The 25,549-nt window shown below is 45.9% G+C and overlaps 1 protein-coding gene across 2 annotated transcripts in view; it reads right to left on the bottom strand.

Moving 5' to 3' along the window:
- Positions 1–25,549, bottom strand: part of FAM135B (family with sequence similarity 135 member B) — a 240,963-nt gene that overhangs the window by 65,142 nt on the left and 150,272 nt on the right. For both annotated transcript variants that reach the window (XM_075581807.1, XM_075581801.1), the window contains 3 exons: positions 24,304–24,430; positions 11,229–11,382; positions 6,352–6,401 (listed from right to left, as the gene is read on the bottom strand). In XM_075581807.1, the coding sequence (XP_075437922.1) occupies positions 6,352–6,401; positions 11,229–11,382; positions 24,304–24,430 (331 nt within the window). The remainder of the gene's footprint in view (positions 1–6,351; positions 6,402–11,228; positions 11,383–24,303; positions 24,431–25,549) is intronic.

Here is a 25,549-nt window from a genome sequence, read left to right as displayed (position 1 = left end):
TTGGAGGAGAGGAGTAGATCAAGCTCCGTCCTGGGAGCAAGCAAGCGAGAGAGAGAACTCTGGCCTAATACAGTTGGCGAGTGAGCAGAGCTCCGGTGGACCAATGCCCCTCACCCCGATGGGGGGTGATGGGGAGGATCTACCCCCACCCAGAGGATACCCTCTGAGGTGGGCATTGGGGTATTGAGGCCCCTCACAGACCATCCTGTCGGAGTACCTCTTGGAAGAAAGGAGAGGAGAGGAGAATGGCTGTACACCTTGGGATCTCCTGGTGTGTTGTTGTTGTTGCTGCTATTGCTGCTGCTGTGTGCTACCAAGGCTGCTGTGTGCGAGCTAGAGACAATAAAGAGACATTGCTGATTATACTCGAGACTGTGTGCGATTCTGGAGCATCCACCCTGGGACCAGGGTCCTTTTCTTCTATACAGGTCCTACCCCATACCCTGGGAAGGTATAGAGGATGGAGGCACTGCACCACCACTAAAGAATGAGGCAACTACACCAGAAGCCTGGTCCTGTGTCCCCAACACCATCGCGGGAAGCTCAGGCCCTCCTGTTATCTACAGGTAATGCACCACTCAAGCACGTGTAACCAGCCCTCACACACCCTAGATATAGCATCTGTGTCTGGGGGGGGGGGGGATATGGGTTACATTTGGAGGTGAGCTGCTGAGATCCAGATCAGGACAGGCTTACAGCAAGGCAGAGTAGGAAGAGTGATGTGCACTCTCCGGTCAAGTGCTAAAGAAAGTAGGGCATGCCATACCGGGGGTAGTCAGGGGAGCGTGGACCTCCGCTTCCGCACAGTACGCCCTGGGTGCCCTAAGAGGGTGGCGTAAGATGGGTGCATATCTATAGCTGTCCTAGTCCCTTGAGGCAGACAGTGTGAGGCAACAGGGGGGGTTAGCCTGCTAACGTGTCCAGGGACCATGGCTCATGGCCCGCACTATGAGTGGCCAAAAGTAGGGACGCCCGTACCTAGGGAGATGCCCGGTACACTAGCTAGCACCCACATAAAACGCACCACAGAGCACTTGCCAGAACAGTCACCGAGTACAGTGCACAAGGAAGGAGTTCTGCCTAGCCTGGGGTAGGCCACCTCATATTAGTGGGCAACGGATTGAATATGCATAGAGTATCAGAAAGTGTCAGTGGGTACAGCCAGTGTCTAGGTTCGTGTTACACCGTAGACACTGAGCGTAGTACACAATTACATGTGGTGGGCTCATCAAAGATGTCGGCCGTCACTACATGTGCTCCGCGGAGCAAGGAAGAATCCAAAATGGTGACAAGCGCGCCTTCAACGGCCCAGCAGTTAGCATCCGACCTAAAATGGCGTTTCCCACCAATCCTGGAGCGCGCACGTGAATCGTGCATAAAGACTGTACGAGAAATGTGGCAGGAAATGTGCAGGGGTTTGGCGCCAAACCCAGATTCCCTGCAAGAGGAGCGGAGCGGCGCGAAAGCCGAAAGCCCACCCACCTGTTCTGTGACTGGCCCACAAACCAGGCCACGTCACACTGAAAAAAGGATTGCCCCGCCTCTGGATCCCACCAGAGGGAGGGGGCACAAGGAGAGCCAATCGGAAGCGTCCTCCCCAGTATAGGGAGGGACCGGAAGCAAGAGCGAAGAGCTTCACTTCTGCCTGGCAAGGAGCTGAAACACTGAACTGTTCCACCCCTGAGCTAACAATGTCCGAGATGAGCACCACGATCTACCAGCTACCAGGAGGCTTACTGGTAGTGGAGGTAGCGGAGCACGAATAACTCCAGTGCCTGTGCGTTCACTGCGGGAAACCCGGAGCGGTACCAAGCACCAAGGCACGATTCCCTCAGTGCGGCACGTTTTACCTGTGGCCTAACGAGCCATGGCCACTGATCGAGACCCCGCTGGGTGCCTCTCCGGGAACTCTAACGTAGGTGGTGGAGATGAAAGACAAGGCTGCCCTAGTTCCCTGTTGCAACCAAGCGGGAAGAACCAAGGCCCAGCCAACTACGGAGCCGAGTGAACCGTCGGCGGAGAAGAGCACGACCGCAGTGGAGGTACCGGAGCGGGCCCGTTTCGCAACAATACCCACTGGTTGTATCGCAGAAGAACCCGGTGACTCCCTTGCGGAGGATCCGATCATGATATCCTCAGAGAAAGAGGTTGGCGTACCATCGGTGGCAATGCGCCTACCGGCGAACCACCCCAGCGGTGACAACGAGGAGCAGACGAGTCTGGACACCTTCCGACGGCGAGCGCTGGTGCGGCCTGAGGCCCGTAGAAGTCCCACGGTCGTGGTGACTCCCAGTGCGGTGGACATGGCGTCCGAGACGACTCCGGAGGACCCCAAGATCACCAAACAGCAGTGGAGCAGTAAGGAGACTCCACCACCACCTTACTCCCGCCAGGCGAAGACAGCAACCACGGAGGACAAGAAGGAGAGGCTTGAGGCCTACTTGTCCGTCTGCGAACTGGATGCTCCACCACCGCTCCTTCCGGTCCTCGACGCACTACCGGTGCGTGACCACGGAGCGGATGTAGATTCCGCGGGCACCGGTGATGATGTCACTTCCGGGCCCGACAGAAAGAGAGGCCCGGGAGCGCTGTTCTCGCCACGGAGAGTAGCCATGGTCACTGCAATGGCCACCCTGAAGAGCCGAGGCCCATCGAGAGAAGCGCGAGGTATGGCGGAGAAAGCACCCAAGAAAGCGTCCCTTGGTCGCGGTATTACCCGCTTGCCGGACACTGACTTGAACATTGCCCATGCCCCAAGCCCTAGCTCCATCGCCCCGGCCACTGCCCCTGCCCCGTCACGAGTGTTGTCACCGGGACCTAGCGGGGATAAATTGAGCAAGTAGCCCAAATATTCCAGAGATTGACAGGACTGAGAATTGAGCGATGAGGGGTCGGATGGGGAGATACCATATGATAATGTGATACGTGTGCCTAACCCTGTGCCGTTTTCTCCTACAGCTAGAGGGAGAGCCCGAGGGTCCCACACTCCAGCGGAGGCTGGGTCTGTTAGTACGGTGGTCCATAAGATGAACCCTACCCAGTATTTCAATGCCAAAGTGAGGAGAGATTGCTCGCGCTCTACAGAGGCGGGACATCCAGTGTCTCGTCCCAAGCAGAGTCAGAGGTAGAGAATACTAGCCATTCCACAGAGTATGAGCACCGTGACAAATGGTGGGCACCCCTGTTCACTGGGTACCATGAAGGTATGGACCGTACGTGGTTTCTGCTCATTAAAAACAACATAGTTGATCATTGGTGGGCGGCAGGTGCCTTTACTCCCGAGGAGATAGAGGATGAGTTAGATCACAGGTACTGGGAGATCGAGCAGAAACTCATTCAGCCCAAAGGCCCCAGTATATTGTATGACGAGATTGCTCCTATAGAACCAGAGTTTTGGGTACTGCCAAGCAGGGCGGGTAACCGTAAGCTCACTAAGTTGAGCCGAGCAAACAGAGCCATAGTGGCTAGGTATAGGCAGTCGCATGGATACGAATACCCTTATGTGCCTGAGCCCATAATGAGGGAAATAGAGGAGAACAGAGATAGTTGGCTCCGAGAAGCCGTACAAGAATATCTACGAACAAAATTTGGTAAAGCCGGTTATCATAACGAGGACCGAATAAGTGAGTTGGTCAGGATCTGGAGTATAGGATGGTGCATATACATGCACAGCGTAATATATCGACCGGAGCATGGTTCGGTCCAGTCCTTCTTTGTGACCATTACGGATCCCAATGGCAGGAAAGTAAGAAAACCTGATCCGAAACATTACAGTTAGGGTTGGGAGTAACCGGTGTTATATTTCTACCTCATGTGAGCATATGTATGACTAAAACTGCATGATATGTGTTGTGTTCCCAGGTTGTTCACCGCAGGGTGGTACTGCTAACGTTAGGTCCAAGTGGGGACCATTGGATTCCACCTGAGGGAGAGTGTAGCCCCCTGTAAACAGCACGGGCTATACATATCTTTCTCCTACTGTGGTAAGTCCTGTTAAGGGCAGGCACCAGTAGTAATCATGGCTTTTCCCCCTTCACGCCCTGCCCTGAGTGATAGATGCAGGCCCCTGACTCTGCTGCAGGCAAGAGACAGAGGGGAGGTTCTGCTGACATCATGAGGGGTGGGGCTGACACTATTTAGCAGCCGATTCCTGTAAGTGACAGTTAGTTCTCATCCGAGTCTAGTTGTGGTCTGTCCTGGGAGTTGGAGGAGAGGAGTAGATCAAGCTCCGTCCTGGGAGCAAGCAAGCGAGAGAGAGAACTCTGGCCTAATACAGTTGGCGAGTGAGCAGAGCTCCGGTGGACCAATGCCCCTCACCCCGATGGGGGGTGATGGGGAGGATCTACCCCCACCCAGAGGATACCCTCTGAGGTGGGCATTGGGGTATTGAGGCCCCTCACAGACCATCCTGTCGGAGTACCTCTTGGAAGAAAGGAGAGGAGAGGAGAATGGCTGTACACCTTGGGATCTCCTGGTGTGTTGTTGTTGTTGCTGCTATTGCTGCTGCTGTGTGCTACCAAGGCTGCTGTGTGCGAGCTAGAGACAATAAAGAGACATTGCTGATTATACTCGAGACTGTGTGTGATTCTGGAGCATCCACCCTGGGACCAGGGTCCTTTTCTTCTATACGGGTCCTACCCCATACCCTGGGAAGGTATAGAGGATGGAGGCACTGCACCACCACTAAAGAATGAGGCAACTACACCAGAAGCCTGGTCCTGTGTCCCCAACACCATCGCGGGAAGCTCAGGCCCTCCTGTTATCTACAGGTAATGCACCACTCAAGCACGTGTAACCAGCCCTCACACACCCTAGATATAGCATCTGTGTCTGGTGGGGGGGGGGATATGGGTTACATTTGGAGGTGAGCTGCTGAGATCCAGATCAGGACAGGCTTACAGCAAGGCAGAGTAGGAAGAGTGATGTGCACTCTCCGGTCAAGTGCTAAAGAAAGTAGGGCATGCCATACCGGGGGTAGTCAGGGGAGCGTGGACCTCCGCTTCCGCACGTACACCCTGGGTGCCCTAAGAGGGTGGCGTAAGATGGGTGCATATCTATAGCTGTCCTAGTCCCTTGAGGCAGACAGTGCGAGGCAACAGGGGGGGTTAGCCTGCTAACGTGTCCAGGGACCATGGCTCATGGCCCGCACTATGAGTGGCCAAAAGTAGGGACGCCCGTACCTAGGGAGATGCCCGGTACACTAGCTAGCACCCACATAAAACGCACCACAGAGCACTTTCCGGAACAGTCACCGAGTACAGTGCACAAGGAAGGAGTTCTGCCTAGCCTGGGGTAGGCCACCTCATATTAGTGGGCAACAGATTGAATATGCATAGAGTATCAGAAAGTGTCAGTGGGTACAGCAGTGTCTAGGTTCGTGTTACACCGTAGACACTGAGCGTAGTACACAATTACATGTGGTGGGCTCATCAAAGATGTCGGCCGTCACTACATGTGCTCCGCGGAGCAAGGAAGAATCCAAAATGGTGACAAGCGCGCCATCAACGGCCCAGCAGTTAGCATCCGACCTAAAATGGCGTTTCCCGCCAATCCTGGAGCGCGCACGTGAATCGTGCAAAAAGACTGTACGAGAAATGTGGCAGGAAATGTGCAGGGGTTTGGCGCCAAATCCAGATTCCCTGCAAGAGGAGCGGAGCGGCGCGAAAGCCGAAAGCCCTCCCACCTGTTCTGTGACTGGCCCAAAACCCAGGCCACGTCACACTGAAAAAAGGATTGCCCCGCCTCTGGATCCCACCAGAGGGAGGGGGCACAAGGAGAGCCAATCAGAAGCGTCCTCCCCAGTATAGGGAGGGACCGGAAGCAAGAGCGAAGAGACATTGCTGATTATACTCAAGACTGTGTGTGATTCTGGAGCATCCACCCTGGGACTAGGGTCCCTTTCTTTTATACGGGTCCTACCCCATACCCTGGGAAGGTATAGAGGATGGAGGCGCTGCACCACCACTAAAGAATGAGGCAACTACCCCAGAAGCCTTGTGCTGTGTCCCCAACACCATCGCGGGAAGCTCAGGCCCTCCTGTTATCTACAGGTAATGTACCACTCAAGCACGTGTAACCAGCCCTCACACACCCTAGATATAGCATCTGTGTCTGGGGGGGGGGGGAATATGGGTTACATATACAATATACATGATCCACTGTAGAAGATACAGTAACTGTCGTTTTTCAGCAGATCTAAAGTATATAGTACTGTACACACTATCATCTTGCTAAATAAATGAAAGCATAGTAAAGTACAATCTAAAATTCTGTCATCTGCAAAAAGACATACCTGCAAGAGACAAATGTATACCAAAGTTTAAATAACATACTGTATGGTATCATCATTACCTGCAGCTGATTACAGAGTTGAGATAATGTGTCTTCAATCGCAAGTTTCTCTAGAAAACAAAACATGAATGCATATTTTATTAACCAATAGAATCATCAATTACTCCCTTCAATAAAAATATTGTCATTTTTACACATATTCTACAAAGCCTGTTAAATGTTTGACATTATTTCAGCAGCTGCCACCAGAACTTCTTGCTTTTGCAAAGGCCAAAAAGACTCCCAAGATTATCACAAATGTCCAAAATATTCTAAGTGATTTATTCTGTTAACCAGGGGTTCTCAGCTCTAGTCCTCAAGACCCCCCCAACAGGTCAGGTTTTCAGGATCCCCCAACTTCCCCCAGTCTTCGACCAAGCCATTGATGGAGTTACCTGTGCTGAAGCTGGTGGATCCTGTAAACCTGACCTGTTGGGAGGTCTTGAGGACTGGATTTGAGAACCCCTGAGTTAAAGAACAAAAGGCCATATGTACTAAATTATACTAATCCATAAGACTCCATCCAGCATGTCTTTCAGAAATTCTTAGATCTGCAGAAGAAGAGGGAAAAATAACCTCGATTAAGAAATAACCAGCAAAGAAAATGTTCACTGTGGACGATTATGATCTCTTCTGAGAGCCTCAATGACCATTGGATAAAAATAAATTACTACCAGGCTCAGTGATGTTTAGGATTGTCTGGCTTCCAGCACCACTGCTACCTAATGGGGAATTTAATTGCACAAAAGCCTTTTCCTTGGTTGACTATTTACAGTAGTACAGCTCAACCCGTTATAGCGCGATCCGCTATAACGCGGATCCGCTTATAACGCGGTTTGAGCATGGATCCAGAATTTAAATTTAAAAAAAAAAAAAAAATGTTTTTAATTTTGCACACTTCACACTGCACACTGCACACACTCACAGCACACTACACACACTGCACACTGCACACACTGCAAGCGGGGATCCCTTCTTCTGAATGGGACTCATGCTGCGTTAATCATTAAACCAATCTGGAAGAGCTGTGCAGAGAGAGCAGAGCAGAGAGTGTAGCTCTTACAGCCAATCTCACTATTGTTATTATTATTTTTAGTACAGGTGCACCGACGAGTATTCTAAAACTTGCCTTGGAAATTCTGGGGCAATATCCAGGTAATGCTGCCAACATTTCAGTGAAATTTCTGCAGACAGACTAATGGCCAATCGGATTAACACAGCGGGGGTCCCTGGCAGTCCCATTCAAACTGAATGGGACTGCTTGGGACCCCTGCTGTGTTAATCCGATGGGCCATTAGTTTTTCTGCAGAAATGTCACAGAAAATGTTACCACTTGCTCCCTGCACACTACCTACTCCTGATCTGGCTCCCATGCGACTCACTCGCCGTCTCCAGTCGTGGAGGATATCCTCCTCCTACCTTCTGTTTCCTGGCGTTCGCGCATGCGCACTGTCCTCACGGCACCACCTACAAGATGGCCACCACATTTGCGCTGAGTCTCACACATGGGCAATACCTTTTAAAATAGCCGCTACCTGCCGAGGAGCACCAAAGAGCATCTGAGTGGTTCCCTGACATAGATGCAGGGTAAGGGGACCCTGCTACACCTAATAGATTTTTTCTAACATTCTTACAAACTCTTCCCTCTCTCCCTTATTCCCTTTCCCCCTCTCTCCCTGTCACTCTCCCCTTGTCTCTCTCTCTCTCTCTCTCTCTCTTCTTCCCCCTCCCTCTCATTCTCTCTCCCTCATTATATCTACCCTCTGTGATTCTCCCCATGCCTCTTTCCATCATTCTCCCCTTCCCTCTGTCATTCTCCCCCCTCTCTCACTGTCATTCTTGTTGCCCCTCTCTCCTGTCCTGTTCCTCCCTCTCCCTGTCTCTCTCTCCATCACTCTTCCCTCTCTCCCTCTCTCTGTCATTCTCTTCTCCCTCTCTGTCATTCTCTTCTCCCTCTCTTTTTGTCATTTTCTTCTCTCTCTCTCTCTCTCTCTCTCTCTCTCTCTCTCTCTCTCTCTCTCTGTCATTCTCTTCTCTCTCTCTCTCTCTCTCTCTCTCTCTCTCTCTCTCTCTCTCTCTCTCTCTCTCTCTCTCTCTCGCTCTCTCTCTCCCTCTCTGTCATTCTCTACTCTCTCTCTGTCATTCTATACTCTCTCTCTCTGTCATTCTCTACTCTCTCTCTCTCTCTCTCTCTGTCATTCTCCCCCTCTCTCTCTGTCATTCTCCCCTTCTCTGTCATTATCTCCCCCCTCTCTCTGTCATTGTCTTCTCCCTCCCTGTCATTCTTCCACTCCCCTCTATGTCATTCTCCCTCCCCTGGCACACACAAACATACACAGGGCAGCCACAGCAAACACACACACACACACACACACACACACACACACACACACACACACACACACACACACACACACACACACACACACACACACACACACACACACACACACACACACACAATAACACCCACAGAAAACACATGCACCATGACAGAGCACAACACACAGTGACACACATACCCTGAACCTCTCTCTGGTCCATGCTTTTTCCTCCTCTGCTTGGCCCTGCCCCCAGGCTCATTACACCTGTTCCTGATTAGCTGCATTACCCAGAAGCAGCCAATCAGGATGGAGGTAACTCCCCAGCGCTCTCCCTACTTGGGGGAAATCCCCCTGCAGTTAGAAATCTGCCACCCTCCAAATTCTGCAGCCGCCTAATTGGCCTAATGGTAGAGCCGGACTGACTAAGGGTAACCTGCAATAGTATATATAGCAGGAATCCCCCTGGGCACCCTTACCTCTGGTTGAGTGCGCACACCCAGACGAGGTGTGGGCAGCACTGCATGTGGGGGAGGGAGGTTGATGGGCGACCGGTCGCCGGAGGCACGGGTGACTTCCCTTGCAAGGCGCCGCCATCTTAGGTGTGATTGCGCAGGCGCAGTATCATTTGCGCATGTGCAGTTTAGCGCTACAGCTGCGGCCAATACAGAGAGGTACTAAATAGGGACCACAACTGCCAGAAGCCCGTGGGGCTGCTAGTCACCTAATCCAGAGCAACCAATAGGGTGAGCAGAAACTCCTGGAGGGAGATTGATACAAATTGCGCACTGCAGACCACATCAGTCGGAGCTGGGACAAGGTTAGGGTAGGTTGTGCATGTGCAGGTGTCTGTGGCAACATCACTAGGCCAGAGTCCCACCTAGGCCCCAGCTAGGCCCCGACTCCTCTGTGTAGCTTGTGGTTGCTGCAGGGAGAGGCCCACAGACAGGGACACTGCCCCTGTAGAACCAGAACATAGGGACAAAGCCAGGACATGGCTGCATCCTGGGCCAGGGTGATTTGGGATCAGATCCCCCTTCATACAGAGCCACTCAAAGGTGGTACCATCATCAGAGGACCCACCAAAAGTAGAGGTGGAGGCTTCGCGGAGGACCATTGCAGCAGCAGTGTGCCCGGGTGTGGGATCACCCGGCAGGTACCCAACTCCTCATGTGCACCAACAAACACTTTAGTGGGCAGTGCTGTACCACACATTGGGTGGGGAATCAACTTGTGGACACCAGGGTGGTTGAGTGCACAAGGGCCCTCAGTACTTTGGGGACTTTGACTCAATGAGGGGGACGGAGTATTGCAGGGTATGGCCGTGCGTGGCCTGGTTGGAGGGATATATCTATGTGTGTTCTTTATATTCTATGTAATAAACTGTTATACTTATGCATGTGCCTTATTGCATGGAGTTCCTGTAACGGGGACATTCCACACAGTAGAATCCCATACAGGTGAAGCCCCTACCGAACCACGACTCAGGTACCCCAGGTTCCCAGCAGCAAAAACTCAGGTTTCATGTGAGCCACAGGTATTGCACCGCACCCACACATACCGTAGCCACACATCTTCCAGGGGGCGGGGAAAAGTGCGCTACATACTGACGCGGCCGAGCTGAATCTAATGCTTGCCGTGTGCATAGCGGGCTAGCCGCTGGTCTGTTCTCCGTTTAAAAACGGAGTTTCCCGCGCGGCGGCCGCTTCAATAGATAAGCGCTAATGGCGCTTACTATTGAAAGCGCCTGACAATCTGCACTAGAAGTAAAAAATATATTTTTGTATTTCAGAGAAGAAGAAAAAATCCTCTCTCAGCAGTGCCTGTAGGATTGTGACATTAGTAATTGAATGCATGTGATAATCCAGAGTTTTCTATTATATCAGTTTCAAATATAAGACACCTGTTGAAGTTTTGTAATTCTGTTCATGATATGTCACTCATGTCTAGAATAAATCACAAAATAATTGACAAAATATCGAAAGAAATAAAAACTAATGTATATTAAGTAACTGCTCCTGAACGTCTCGGAACGCTCCAAATAACCACTTCCTTTGTAGATCAATGGCACAAGTGGGGAAAAGTAGCTTGTTATAAGAGATATGTGGCCTATGCAATTGGTTTCTATGATCCTCAAACTATAGTGTCAAAAAGGGGTAATTCACAGATAACCAATGTATTAACTTCCATGCAATTGAGAGGAAGTTACTACATGAATTACTGCCCATTACCCAGCTCTACATCCTATTTAATATTGCTGCTTGATGCTATGGTATATTGCATAATGTCAAAGTACTTCATGGCAATTATCAAAGGATAATTTAAAAAAAAAGTATACTTTATCACGTTGTATAATTGTATAATGCGAGTTGTACCTTTATGTAGCAGAATGCATTTATTCCTCACATTTGTGCCAAAGAATAAGGACCATAATTAAATAATGTACACCTTTTTGTACAGCTTTGGAGCATGAATGATTGTGATGTGCAGTAAAACAATGCAGATTATATCCTTTTGTGATTTTCCATTCATTGCTCACTGTATGATCACCTACTTGTTTGCTAAAAGCCTACATACCTATTTCAGTTTGTGGTAAGTTTGGAATTTCTTTTAAAATGCTAGCATAATATGAGCATAGTCCACTATAGGCAGATAACAGCAGAAGACAGAGATCCTTATGCCACTTGTAGGCATGTTGTATGCACTTTTCTGATGTGACATAACAGCTTTCCTGCAAAACAATAACCAAAAAATATATTTTATCATCAACAATTTCTGAAAAGCTTTTTTTCTGTGTGATCACTCTGCAACAGTGTTAAGCCGTTCTTTCCCTTTTTCATTTGAAGTCAGAACACATTTCTCCTACGGCTCCCATTGCTCTGCTAGGAAGGTGAGTCTGACACAAAGACTTTCTTAAAGTAGATTTTGTTTAACAGCATAGCACATAATTAGGATTAATAGTACAGTGCTGCTCTCATGTGATGAAGACAGGTTCCTAGTCTAGACAAATGATCTCTCCTAGCGCACTAGTATATATACTTGAAGCAAAAAAGTATCCCTATTTCATTCTCAGTCATACTTACTCATAGAGCATATTTTACTGATTTTCTTCAAACTAAGGGCCTCATGCAGTAAAGTCCGATAGAAATTATCGGCAGGGTTTTGAAATTGCCATTTTTTTGCAGTGTTGCTCTCACGGTATGCAGAAAGGCCCGAATACCAGTGAGAGCAACATTTCCAAACATGGCGTGTTGCCGGCGGTGATAGGATCTGCCCTCCAAAAAGGGCTCACCCTTTAAATTGTATTACTGTGTATTGTAGAAGGGGGTCTCCTGAGCTGAACAGCATTGTTTCAGGTCCGGTGACCCCCTACTTACCGAGGTAAAGGCCCCGTTATGGGGTGCCGGTATCTCCTATGCATGGAAATGTTCAGATCACGTGGACGCGGGACATTTACATGGCGGGGATACTGGCACCCCATAACGGGGCCTGTATTTTGGTAAGTAGGGGGCTCCCGGACCTGAAACCAGGGTCAGCTCCGGAGACGCCCTGCTCATCTACACTAGTAATAAAATTTAAATGTCAAAATATTTAGTATGCAAAAATACACCACCCACCCCATGTGCCCCCCATAAAACCATGATTTTTTTTTACACACACGATTAATACCCCAGACCGGTGGGGGTCCCCAGTGGTCCCGACGGGTGTCCGCAGGCCCCACAGTGCACACTGGGGGTATCCACGGGTGTCTGGGGGCCTCCAGGTGGTCCCCGCTAGGCTCCGTGAGCCTCCAGGTGGTCCCTGCGGCTCCCCGCAGGCCCCAATGGGTCCGCGGTTGGTCCCCGTGGGTGTCTGGGGGTCCCTTGGTCATCCCAACGGGTGTCTAGGGGACCTTGTGTGGTTCCCACAGCGGTCAGGGGGCCCTTGGGTGGTTACCAATGGTGTCTTGGGCCCTCGGGTGGTCCCTGTGGGTCCGCCGGGCCCCCACAGGCCCCGGTTCTTCCACGCAGGTGTGCCCCATGGGTCCTCGGGTGGTACCCGTGGGCGTCCGGAGGTCCTCAGGTGGGTCCCGTGTACTATAACCAATCAGATTGGGGAATTAGTTCCCTCAATCTGATTTGCTGAAATACCATGTGACGCATGCCATCTTGGAATTAGTGACGTCATGTTAAAGGGAAATGAAGCACAGCCATTCTGAATGGCTGGCTTCTTTCTCTTTAAATGTCATCATAAAAAAAAAAAACATTCAAATCGGCACAAGGTTTTAAAAGGCCAATCAGATGGCTGATGAACCATTTCATGCCCAACTGTGACAGCATAAGCCAAATTTAAGGCCGTGACGCCTGATTTGAGCCCAATAAGACGACGAGACAACATCGGTTTTGGATTGAAAGATGAAGACAGAAGATAAAGAAAATGAAGAAATAATTACAGAAGAATATAGAAGAAGCGGATTGAAGATAAAGAAAAGAAGAATTGGGTACCAGATCCGGATCTTCATGGTTGATGGCATTGGATGCAGTTTGAGGCCTTCGCAGTATGTGAGCTTCCTGATTCCCCGGGAGTCGGAGGGCCAACGCTTCTAAGATAAGTAAAATATTGAATGTTTGTAAATGTTTTTCGATTGGATATGCCTTTTTCTTTTTTTTTACTGCTCATTGACTGATAATGTTTTAATCTGTACCCCTTTAGGGTACAGATCAATACATTATTAGGCCAATAATTTGTTTTAAATTTTTTGCTTTGTATTGAGTGTGATTTTTTTCTGTGTGTTTATTATGTGGATGTAATTGTTTGTGATTTTGCTGCCTTATTTTTAATTTTGTTTGCGATTGATTTTCGTTTTTAATTAATGATGTCTTGCGTTGGGTGCTGCTTTTAATGACTGCGTTGCCGAGTTGTTTTATTAATTAATTGCTTTGATTGGTTAATGGTTGAATTAATTCATTATTTTGCTGGTTAGTGCTTTAATTAAATAATTGTTTTGTTGGTTAATGGTGGAATTAATTCATTGCTTTGTTGGGTAATGGTTAAATTTATTCGTTGTTCTGCTGGTTAGTGCTTGTATTAATTGCATTTGTTGGCTAGTGTTTTTATTTAGGGAATTGGGGTGTTTCTGTGTTTTGAAATGTTTTATTACTGTGTCTTTTGTGTATTAATGTATTTTGATTAGGTGCCCTGTAACAGGGGACTTATCCCTGTTCAGTAATGTTCCTTTAATCTAGCAGTGTGGTAGTTAATTACTAAACACCACCTGCCTGATTAGATTGTTTCAAAAAGCCTGCCTTTGAGACAGGAAGTGACTCTCGTTAGCTCTGACTGAGAGCTGACCTTTGGAGAGACAGTGCAGAGGTTCTTGAGTCCCAGGAGAGACTGACCAAAAGAAACCCAGATCTCTGGAGCTGACCAGTCTTGAGCTCTGCCAGCCACACAGCAGAGCTGATTGCAAGACACCAAATAAGACTTCTAAACCTGGATGCTGATATTTTTCTGTGCACGCACGGGTGCGGTTCCAGGAGAGCAGAGAAGCTTACTCTACAGCAACTAAACAGATAAGACTTTCATTATTAAGAGACTGCTTATATCTGCTTATTTTCATGTTAGGTGTTTGGGCTGGGAGAAGCTTAACTAATGGAGATGTGAACTAATTGCAAGGATTTCACTAGAACTACTCCCAAGTGAATGGACGCTTTGTTCCCCCCCTGTGTTTGGATAATTTTCTGATGAAAAGGAAAAGGCACAATAAAGCCTATTATAATTTCACATTATAAACGTCTCCAAATTGTGTGCCTCGGTGAACGTCCGTCTACATGCCCATTGAGTGCTATAGTGGGTTATCATGCCCATATTATTATGAGTATGATGTACAACTATGACACTCAATGGGTGCAGGGTGGGTATAGTGGGTCCATGGTGGATGGTTAGGCCTCCAGGGTGAGTAGCGGTGCAGGGTGGGATAACCCCTTAATTACTATAGCGGTAATAAACCACTAAGGTGATTATTGGGCTAGGGGACTTTAGATTCTATTTATTATGTATGCTTTCTGGCAACGGAAGACAGGGACCTGCAATAAGCTTACGAGGATGCCCTTCATATTGCCAGGGGTAAGTAGAACGGTTTCTATTTACTTTATCTATGCTTGCTAATGTTGTGGTTAATAATGGGCAAATGATCTATTATCTATATCTGGATAATAGTTATTTGGCCCATTACTATACTGTATGTGTTTGGTGGTGGTGGAGGGGGGGGGGGGTGTATTGATTTAAATGTAGGCAATGTTTTATTTTTTGACATAAAGGATTATTACCGCAGGCCTGCGGGATCCCACGGGGACCACCCGAGGAACCCCGGATGCCAGGGGGCCCACCTGAGGAGAGCTGTAGGGGCCACGCAGACAAGCAAGGACCTCCCAAGGGCCCCAGACACTTGTGGGAACCACCCAAGGGCCCCCTTACAACCATGGGGACGACCTGGGGACCGCCAGACACCTGCAGGGACCACCTGTGGACCCCATTGGTGCCCACCAGGACCACCTGGAGGCCCATGGAGCCCAGAAACCCGTGGTTACCAACCAGGGTGCACTGTGAGGCCTGCGTACACCCGTCGGGACAACCGGGGAACCCCGCCGGCCTGGGATATTAATCGTGTGTTTAAAATAAATAAATCATGGTTTTATGGGGGGCACAGAGGGTGGGTGATGTATAAGATATTATAATGTTTATTGGGGGCCTAGGAGGTAGGTAGTGGGGCTGTTGTGAGTATTTATGTTTTATTGTGGGTAGCGGCGGTTGGTGAAGGGGGTATTAGCCCCAAGGATGGGTGTTTATGCCTACCGGGTGGGTAGCAGGAGGGGTTAACCCCTTCATTACCTTAGCGATATTAACCGCTATGGTAATGAAGGGGTTAAGTCCACCCGCAATCCCCCTGCAAGACATAAACACCCACCCAGGGCCAAATACCACCTTCACCCACCTCTGCTACCCACAATAAGCCTGGCACGGGTGGTTAACCCCCTACATTGCCTTAGCAGTAAGCCGCTAAGGTAATGAAGTGGGCTGTAAAAGCATTTTTCATGCATCGGACTTATGCCGGGGGTTTCCGGTGGTGATATTTATGGGTATCAGCTCCGGAGACCCCAGGCATCAATCTGATGCAGGAAAACGGCCTGATTTTTTTCTAAGTGCCGCCTCGCCGCTCTTCGCCGCTTTACCCCACCTTCTTGAAAACTTTTTTGTGGCGGGACGATTTGAGGAGAAATTTGCCATTCTAGAGCGGCGATCAGCTGCGATAAGCTGGTCAGGGCTACTAGAATACAGCGAGTTGGAAAAGCTGGCGATGAGCGGCGAAAAGTGGCTTATTGCCGAGCGGTCAGCGGATTTGTTTTTTTTCCGGAAAAAAACCTGCTGATTTGTGCTCTTATTGCCAGCTTATCGGGGCTTCCTGAATCGCAGTAGGTTTTTTTGGCGATAAGCTGGCAATAAGTGGCTTATCGCTGCTTACTGCATGAGGCCCTAACTCTTATTCGGCTATCAAACATTATCCCATCCCTTGATGGTTCATGATTGCACAGTCTCATCATATTAATCAGTCTCTCTCGTGGTGGTCTGTTTTGGGGGTCTTACAGTCCAAAATTCAACATGCACGTTTTTGATCGAATGAATATGAGTATTTTGTTGCTTTTTCTTAGGAAAACCATCTGCACAAAATAGCAAGACTAACAAAGGCATTCTGTGTTTTACCATCCCACTAATTAGGCCTGCAGAAAAACCAAACATAAATAATTCCTCCTGACATGGAGTTATCTGAAATTCTCAGAAAAGGACATTGAAATTGGAAGCAAGAGATTACCCAAATGTGGCAAACATGCTAATTGTTATGCAGGCACATCTTTGAGCCATGAGTTATTTGATGATTACAGCCCCAGTAATTCTGGATCCTATTGCGGAAAGCAGTTGTAGTCAATGTTAATACCCAAATCTGGTTGTACTAAACGTGGACTATTTTATCCTGTATTACTCTTCATCCTAACATAAACACCTATAGTGACCTTATTTCCGTACACTACAACATCAATGCTGAGTAATGATCCTCTTTTAGAAATTGTCTCTAGATTTTCTACCTTTACTGTCAAAGACCAAGATTATTGCTCTATTTTCTCACCCCCTATTCTCTCCTATACCCTCTAAAATCTGACTTCCACACCGCTCACTCCACTGAAACAGCCCTCACTAAAATAACGAATGACCTATATGCTGCCAAAGATAAAGGTCAATACACTCTGTTTATATGACTTGACATCTCTGCAGCTTTTAATAATATGGACCACCCTCTTCTCCTTCACATTCTCCATACTCTTGGCAGCCATAAGAAAGCCCTATCCTGGATTTCGTCTTATCTCTCCCGTTGTTCTTTTAGTGTCTTTCTTATTAGCTAAAAAACCCTCCTAACCTCTCTTTCTCTTATCTTTTTACAAACTCTCTTTAGGTGACCTTATAACATATTTTCGATTAAAATATCACCTCTATGCAGATGACACAAAAAATTACTTTTCAACCCATGACCTTATACAGTACCTGCTGTCAAGACCAATGTCTTCGAATGTCTCTAAGCTGCAGTACAGATGAACAGTCACAAATATTATTACGGCTGTTGGTGCACCAGTTAGTGCAATAGCCTGGTAGTCTCACCCCTTTCTTAACATGGCTAATGTTATTACAATTGCATCTGCATCTGACATGTACCCACCAGCGGGAGAAATAATGTCAGCGGCAGGGAGCAACGAGGCAGCACTTAGGAAAAAATCAGGCCTTTTTCCTGCATCGGATTGATGTCTGGGGTCTCTGGAGCTGATACCCATAAATATCACCCCCGGAAACCCCCGGCATGAGTCCGATGCATGAAAAATGCATTTACAGCCCACTTCATTACCTTAGCGGCTTACCGCTGAGGCAATGTAGGGGGTTAACCACCCGTGCCAGGCTTATTGTGGGTAGAAGGGGTGGGTGAAGGTGGTATTTGGCCCTGGATGGGTGTTTATATCTTGCAGGGGGATTGCGGGTGGACTTAACCCCTTAATTACCGTAGCGGTTAATACCGCTAAGGTAATGAAGGGGTTAACCCCTCCCGCTACCCACCCAGTAGGCATAAACACTCATCCTTGGGGCTCCCCACTGTTTCATCTGTCTTTTGTGGGATGTATGAGTGATTTATATTTGATATTTCCTATACCTTCAGTGGTACAATATATGGTATATTGTATCATTCTGCAGCATTTTTACCTTAATCTATTCTCTATTAGAGCACCTGCTGAACTGTCTCTTTCCGTCTCTCTCTCTCTCTCTTTCCATCTATCTCTCTCTCTCCCTCTCTCTTTCCATCTCTCTCTCTTTATGCCTCTCACTCTCTCTCTCTCTCTCTCTCGAATCACAAATAGCATAAATGCTTCATTCATTTAACTTTTTAGGCTCATTCACATACTGTATTCCACAATGTTTAGCCCACGAGACAATAAGAACTATTAATCCTTTAGTTTAGGTAGCTGCTTAGTTGGAGTTTACCTTCAGGCTATTAGCAGGCTTCAATTATTTTGAAACCCCCTTCAGAGGAGGTGTGGTGTTATTTTATGTAGCCATGTGTAAAATTGGTGTACATATCTCTTTCTCATGCTGGCCGTAAACCTGGTAAGTATACAGGTTTGCCCTCAACAATCATGGAGGTTTGCCCTCAAACCCTGGTGAGGTATCATATGTCCCAAAGGAAGTGACAACATGCTTTGTGTCCACGATTAGTGACACAGGGTGTGTCTGTTTTCTGGAGGTGATATAAGACACAGCCCTGCCTAAAGTTAGTAGTTCAGTCCTGTTGGTGTTCTGACTCTGTTTAGGAGAGTCATGTGGAGGTCTGCAACAGTGTTGCAGTGTCTGATGCAATAGCTGTGAGTCTGTGCAGCTCAAAGCAGAGAGACAAGCTGGTGAATCTCCCTAAGGGGAGAGGTGGAGAGCAACTCTATTAGAGGAGAAGGAACCTTCCAGATGGAGTGCAGCAAAAGAATGAGCGGCTAAGCTGACCGCTTCGAGGGGCAGTCTGCCTGAACCATGCCAATAAAGATGCCCTTATTCATCAAAACCCTTGTGTGTGAGTGCGGAGTTACTCACCAGAGGAAGGCACCACAGAGGAGGTCCTCATCAGAACCATCTCCCTGCGGACGCAGAGATCCTGATGAGGTGGAGGCGCTGCACTGGATATAGGTAGGACTCAAGCACACTACCTCAGCTACCGGTTTTGCTGATATCCCCATATCAACATCATGCTGGAGACTCAAGAGTCCTGTAGCCAACAGGTGCACCACCAGACACAACCATGTAATGGGGACCGGTTAGACCACAGGGGCCAATCTGAGATAGGGTGGGTCAAGGGGGGTCCAGAAAGACCGTTACATTTATACGGATTCTTTACATTTTGCTCTGCTACAAAACATTGAAGCCCATCATCATTTGAAAACAATGTTATTAAAATGTTCCTCACTTTCTCTAACTCTAAATATACAGTATTATTGATGGCACCTGCTGGCCCCTTAAAGCCTCACTACACCCCCCATCTAATGTGACTTTATTTCTAGAAAATATTTATTTTCTGAATGGAAACAATTAGTTCTTGGTAACTTTAACTGAAGTTCAAGGTCCTGACCTGAAAAACAACAAAATCTGTACACAATTTGAATCTTCTGGATTTGAATCTTCTGATTTAACGAAACTAAGTTTTCAACCAACTAAAATCCTGCAAGCTGCAGTCACTCGTTGCTAGATTGGATATTATCCTCTGGTTCCCAGCAGAATCCAATACTCTGGTATTTTACCTGACATGTTTAATGATGATGTAATAGTGTTATCTTGCTTAACAAACTCCAGTGCTCTAGAATAGGGAAGAACGCTTTAAACTGGTTTCATTCCTACCTATCAGGTAGATCCCAACATGTGTCCATCTCAGGCTCTAACTCCAACCCCTTGGATATCACCTGTGTTGTCCCACAAGGCTCTGTTCTGGGGCCCCTACTCTTCTCAGTGTTCATCAATGATCTTCGTACAGCTTGCAAGGGAGCTTCAATACACATGTATGCAGATGACACAAGCTTATATGCACACAGCCCTAGTCTCTCAGAACTTGAACACATACTTCAATCTGACTTTTTGAGACTTGAAAATTTGATTTCCCAAAACAATGTGTTTTTAAACACTGACAAGACTGTAACAATGGTATTTGGGACATAGGCTAAATAAAGGCTAAATAAAGCTTCCAATGACTGAACTCCAGATCAGAACCAACGCTAGAAACACCCTAACTCCTCTTACTAGTTTCAAATACTTGGGCATATGGTTTGACTCCCATTTAACATTTGGAATGCATATTGATACCCTGACATGCAAAACCTATGCCAAACTAGGTGTACTTTACAGAAACAAATCCTCCCTAAGTCTGCTAGTCAGAAAGCGTATCGCACAGCAGATGCTAATGCCAATTATCGACTATGGGGACATAGTATACGGCTCGGCACCAAAAACCCACATTAGCAAACTTGATACCCTCTACAATTCAATATGCCATTTTGTTTTCCAATGCAATTACAACACACATCACTGTGAAATGCTTAAAGAACTAGATTGGTCATCACTTGAGTCTAGGCGCAAAGTCAATTTTTCCTGTCTTGTCTTCAAATACTTTCTGGGCAAGCTAACCGTCTATCTGATCAAGCTCTCAGCCCCACAACATGCAACACTTATCATCTGAGATCTGACTCCAAAAGACTGTTCATGGTCCCAAGGTCCAGCAAAGTATCCGGCTGTTCCTCCTTCTCTTACCGTGCACCCCAAAACTGGAACAATCTACTGGAGACTCTCACAGCCTCCACCAGTTTAAGTTCTTTCAAAACTAAAGCTGTCTCACATTTTAACCTGTTCTGTAACTGCTACATACGTCTACAATATATATATACATATATATATATATATATATTATCTCTAACTCTGCATGCTATGTCTTGCATATAATGTATACCCTGTTCACTTATGTAACTGTATTTGTAACCATGTATTTTTTGTCATCATAACTCTATGCCCAGGACATACTTGAAAACGAGAGGTAACTCTCAATGTATTATTTCCTGGTAAAACATTTTATAAATAAATAAAACACTCAGCTGATTCCACAATTAGTTGATGGATTTTTAGAATCCAATCCACGGATTCAACAATCCGTTGGTAGATTCTTAAGAATCCACCAACGGAATGCTGAATCCGCGCGCACGAGAGCCCTCCCCGCAATGGCGCCGGGCCCGCTGCGAGGGGGGGCCGCAGAGCTCGCGTGAGAGCTACTCCTCCTCTCAATAGAATTGAGAGCAGGACTCGTGTCGAGCGATTAGGCACGCCCCCCGGCGGTTCAGCCAATGAGGGCGAACCTGCCGGGTGAAGTCATGGCCGCGCCCCCATCACTCCTCCGCCACGCCCCCCCCGGTCTCTGCTCCTGCAGTGAGCTGCAGACCGGGGAATCGGCTGAACGCGCCGCCAAAAGCACGGGTGCGCGTTACAGCGTCGTGACCGGGGCCTTAGCCTTACACTACAACTGCGGGCTCTCAGTGTTGACACGAGAACATAAAGAACACAGCTGACAGCCTATGTGTATTATCACAGCAATGGAAGAGTCCTGCTTTGGTTTGCCGGTTACACTATCTGCTTGGATGTTACTGTTGCATTATAGTGATTGCTTTTGTTTTAGCAGTGTGTGTTACTATACATTTATAGAATATACTAAATTCACCACAGCTCATACCTTTAGCCTATAATATATTATATATCATCTCTGCCTATTCCTTCATATAGTGGTTATTTCTATGGTAATACTTTAAATTAGGTTGTTAGTGCCGCTGTCACTACTATATATGCATGATTTTTGCTATTAGTGTTACTAACTATGGGACAGCTCTGGGCATCTTGAGATACACCCTAGGCTACTTTATAGGGCTACTACAGACCTTAATATACCATTGACACCACATACAGTATATGGTCCTACTTCACTGAGGGGATTTTATTCATATTGTATATTATGTTTCACTTTGTTTGTTAAATATTACATATATGTTAATAAAATTGTATTATTGTACATACCTAGTAGGGTCTCCCAGAGCTATCTTTAGTTCTTATAGTCGTGATTATACATTCATTTGAGTATGACACTCTGAGCTATTATGGCTTAAACAACATATCACATAGGCATGAGTGCAATCTGAGGGACTCTTTTTTTGTGACCCCTAGTGGGATTCACAAAGTTTTTTGTACATACATCCCTCCCATCCCTCATGCACTGCCTCATCTTTACATTCACTACTATTTCAATTGGGTTGAGCGGCAGGCTATTCTTGTTACATTGTTTTGTTTTACCTTATTTTAAATTGATTACAGAAAAATAGCAGATCCACCCCAGGTTTTACAAGTAGCTGTTTCAAGCAGAAACCTGCTTTATTTCAACCTGTGACAAACAGAGGTTATGAAGGGCTGACCACTTCATGCACTATTTCCCCCCTGACAGACAGAAGGCAAAATGAGCAAACAGACAGTCTAGGAAGTTAAAAGCCTGAAAACCAGAGTAATGTGCTCCCTGTGTGACCCTAGGCTGTTAAGATGACACTGTATATTGTTGTTTTGGTTTTAGGACAAAGGAAGCAGTTCCCTTTCATAGTAAATGTGCCAGGTAGGGAAGGTTTTATCTTCATGTTTGATTTTGTTGTTGTTGCTGTTAATGTTACATAATTACCGGTGTTTAAGCATTAAATACATTTTAGTTTACATGTCAATTGCAGATTCCTCAAGTCAATGACCATGGACTTGAATTTCCATGGTTTTACAGTTGGGAGTCTTTGATACATGACCCCATTATGTGAAATATAGTGGATTGCAGGAAAAATGTTCTTTTCAACAAACAGTTGTTTATGCACAATGATTTGTACAGTGTTTTCATGAATCTGCCTGTAAATGTTACTACAGTACAATATTTCTTGCAAGAACTATGATTTCCCACATGCAAAAGCATTTCACTTATCTAATCCTGTTAAACATAATATCCACTGTAATGTTGATTGCAAATGCCAGCAAAGTCTAACTGTGAAGACTACTGTACTTCACCAATACAACAAATATGTTTTCCTTGTTACGGACAAACGATTTGCAAGGGTCTACAAGGTAGCTGCATGGAACATAATGGCGTCTCTTTACTCCTGGCTGCAAAACTGGGCCAAAATCAGTGCATGAAACAGCATGTCATGGAATTATTTCCTTGAATAAATCTGGTGCCATTTTTTTGCATTGATTTTGCTCCACATTTACAGCCAGAAGACTTTAGTAAATAGCCCCCAATATGCAGTATCTTTTACAGATTTTGAACTACTGTAATGTAATTACAATAATTCGTAATGCTTTATTTTGTAATTGTAACATTACATTTCTAATATTTACAAGCATTCAATATGTACAGTAACATAGTATGCAACAATAGTTTGGCAGACAGCACTCTGTTAGCTCCAGATATCTGAAATATACTGTATTATCACTTTCTCATAAGTCCACTGGTTTCATAGGTACCTCTTTCATTATCAATACTTATAGGTAACAGAGTATGAAACAAATCCATTTGGGATGTACAAATCTGCGATATTGGGTATGGCACCCAGATCAAACGTTAACTGCCACTCAAATCCATACAAAATCTTGCATCAACATTTAATGAATCCCACACAGAAACCCAGTCTAGCCCAAGTGACACAATATATTTATATTATTAGCACTGGGTCTGCTACTTTGTCTTTCCTTGTTCATTGTTTCATCTTGCCCGTCATAGAGCACCGTCTGTTGCTGAGATATGAAGGTGTGTACAAGGTCCTCTGTCCTCGTCTCAGATTATACATGAGAAGGCTAATTCATTGTGAAAGAGAGACCACTTCTCAGTCCTCCCTTGCTATTACTCTGAAAATACATCTTTCTACTGCTGTATACAAGAAAACAAAATGATAGGAAGCTAGACATGTTTAATGGACTCCGCTATGTCTTACAGATCATAATGAAAACATGACGTTAGTTCATAATACAAAATAGAAAACAAATACTAAGATATTGTCTGCAGACTTTGGGAAATAGATGCCTCAATTCCTTTTCTGCCAGTAAGGTCTGCGATATGTTGCTCACGCTTCCGCTACTCTTCTGGCAACAAACGGGTTAATACCTAGAGATGGGCGAAACTGTCAAAATCCATTTTGCGGAATTTCCTGAGCTTTCCATTCAAAATTTGTTCCGCGGCGTAATATCAATCCGTGCGCATTAATCAGAAACTGCAATTGGATACAATCCAATGCTGGATTTGACCAATCCGTGGATTGGATTGTCAATAAGAAACAAAAAAATCCGGAAAAGGGGAAATGGCCCTTTTTTGCGATCGATCTGTGGACCAAAGTAAGTGGCCGATCCAAATCCGCCAAAAATGTTTTGCCCATCTCTACTAATACCTTTACTTAAATTAAAACCATTAGTTTCTACCATATTTTAATGATTTCTTCTGCAATGTAAATACAATTACCCAAAGGTAAGTACTAGCACATTGTTCCCTTACCTCTGAAGAAGGCTGCTTACAGTATGCAGCTCCGAACACCAGATTCTCTAAGGAAACACTTGATTGGTCTGACCCCGTTTCTTGACTACTTTTTCCTAACCAGGATCCTTTCACTGGACGAGCAAAACTGCAAAACAATTGGAAAAAATAAGTATACTACAAGTCCTTTGGTGTAATTATTAGCATAGAAAGTCTAGATAATATTATTTTAATTGTCATATGATTTTAAGTAACAGAACAAGGAGGGTGAGCATACTGTATGATTGAGCATTCCCAACACTAGACCAAGAGTGGCCAACTCCAGTCCTCAAGGGCCACCAACTGGTCAGGTTTTCAGGATATCCCAGCTTCAGCATAGGTGGCTCAATGTCAATAACGGAGTCACCTATGTGGAAGCAAGGATATCATTAAACCTGATCCGTTGGTGGTGGGCCTTGAGGAGAAAGTTGTCCACTCCTGCACTAGAGATACAGTATTTCTGGTCCACTTCTAACAGTTTCTTAACATAGCTTTGTAAAATGAGGCAGAGACTTCTGCAAGTTAAGACCTCAACGCTTTTATTTATTTATTTTAAATTGCAAATGACTATTTTGAAAATGGTTCCATAATGTTCACATGTATTTTTAATTAAAAAAAATTAATTGAATTTAGATTTCTTGGATTAGTTGTTTAATCTGTTCATCTTATAGCCAGACTCACTGAATGTGAAATACAGTACAGGGTTCACCTTCAGACACTTAAGAATTGGCGAAGGGAATAGAGATTTCAGACTGGTGATCGATTTTATTCTAGCTGCATGCACATCACTAGTTACAAGGTTATCAATGTTTCAGCTTGCAAGAAAAAAGCCCACAGTCTTAAAAAGAAAATCTTAATTTTATTACTTCATAGTAAAATAATAGTTGTATTCATATCGATATAAACATATGCAGTGCATCCCCTCCCAGCGTAATATATAGAGGGTGTTATTATATATTATGGAAAAGCGATGAAAAAAGTTTTCACCTTTTTTTTTGGCGCTTGGTTGAAAACAAATGACTTTATTATGACCTTTACATCTAAATTTCGGGACTTGAAATCGATTCTTTCAGATTTAATTATTGATATTAATCAGGTAGGGAACATAATTACATAAATGTAACTTTGCGGATATGCATTAACCTCAGGGAAAATAATGCCTTTTAATGATTGTGATAACAGACCTCTGTGTAGCTAGGCCTTAGAAAGATGAACCAATGGATTATAG

The sequence above is a fragment of the Ascaphus truei genome, chromosome 2 (assembly GCF_040206685.1).
Source record: "Ascaphus truei isolate aAscTru1 chromosome 2, aAscTru1.hap1, whole genome shotgun sequence".
NCBI lineage: Eukaryota > Metazoa > Chordata > Amphibia > Anura > Ascaphidae > Ascaphus > Ascaphus truei.
Note: the sequence above shows the minus strand (reverse complement) of the source record. Positions and strands in the feature narration are given on the sequence as shown.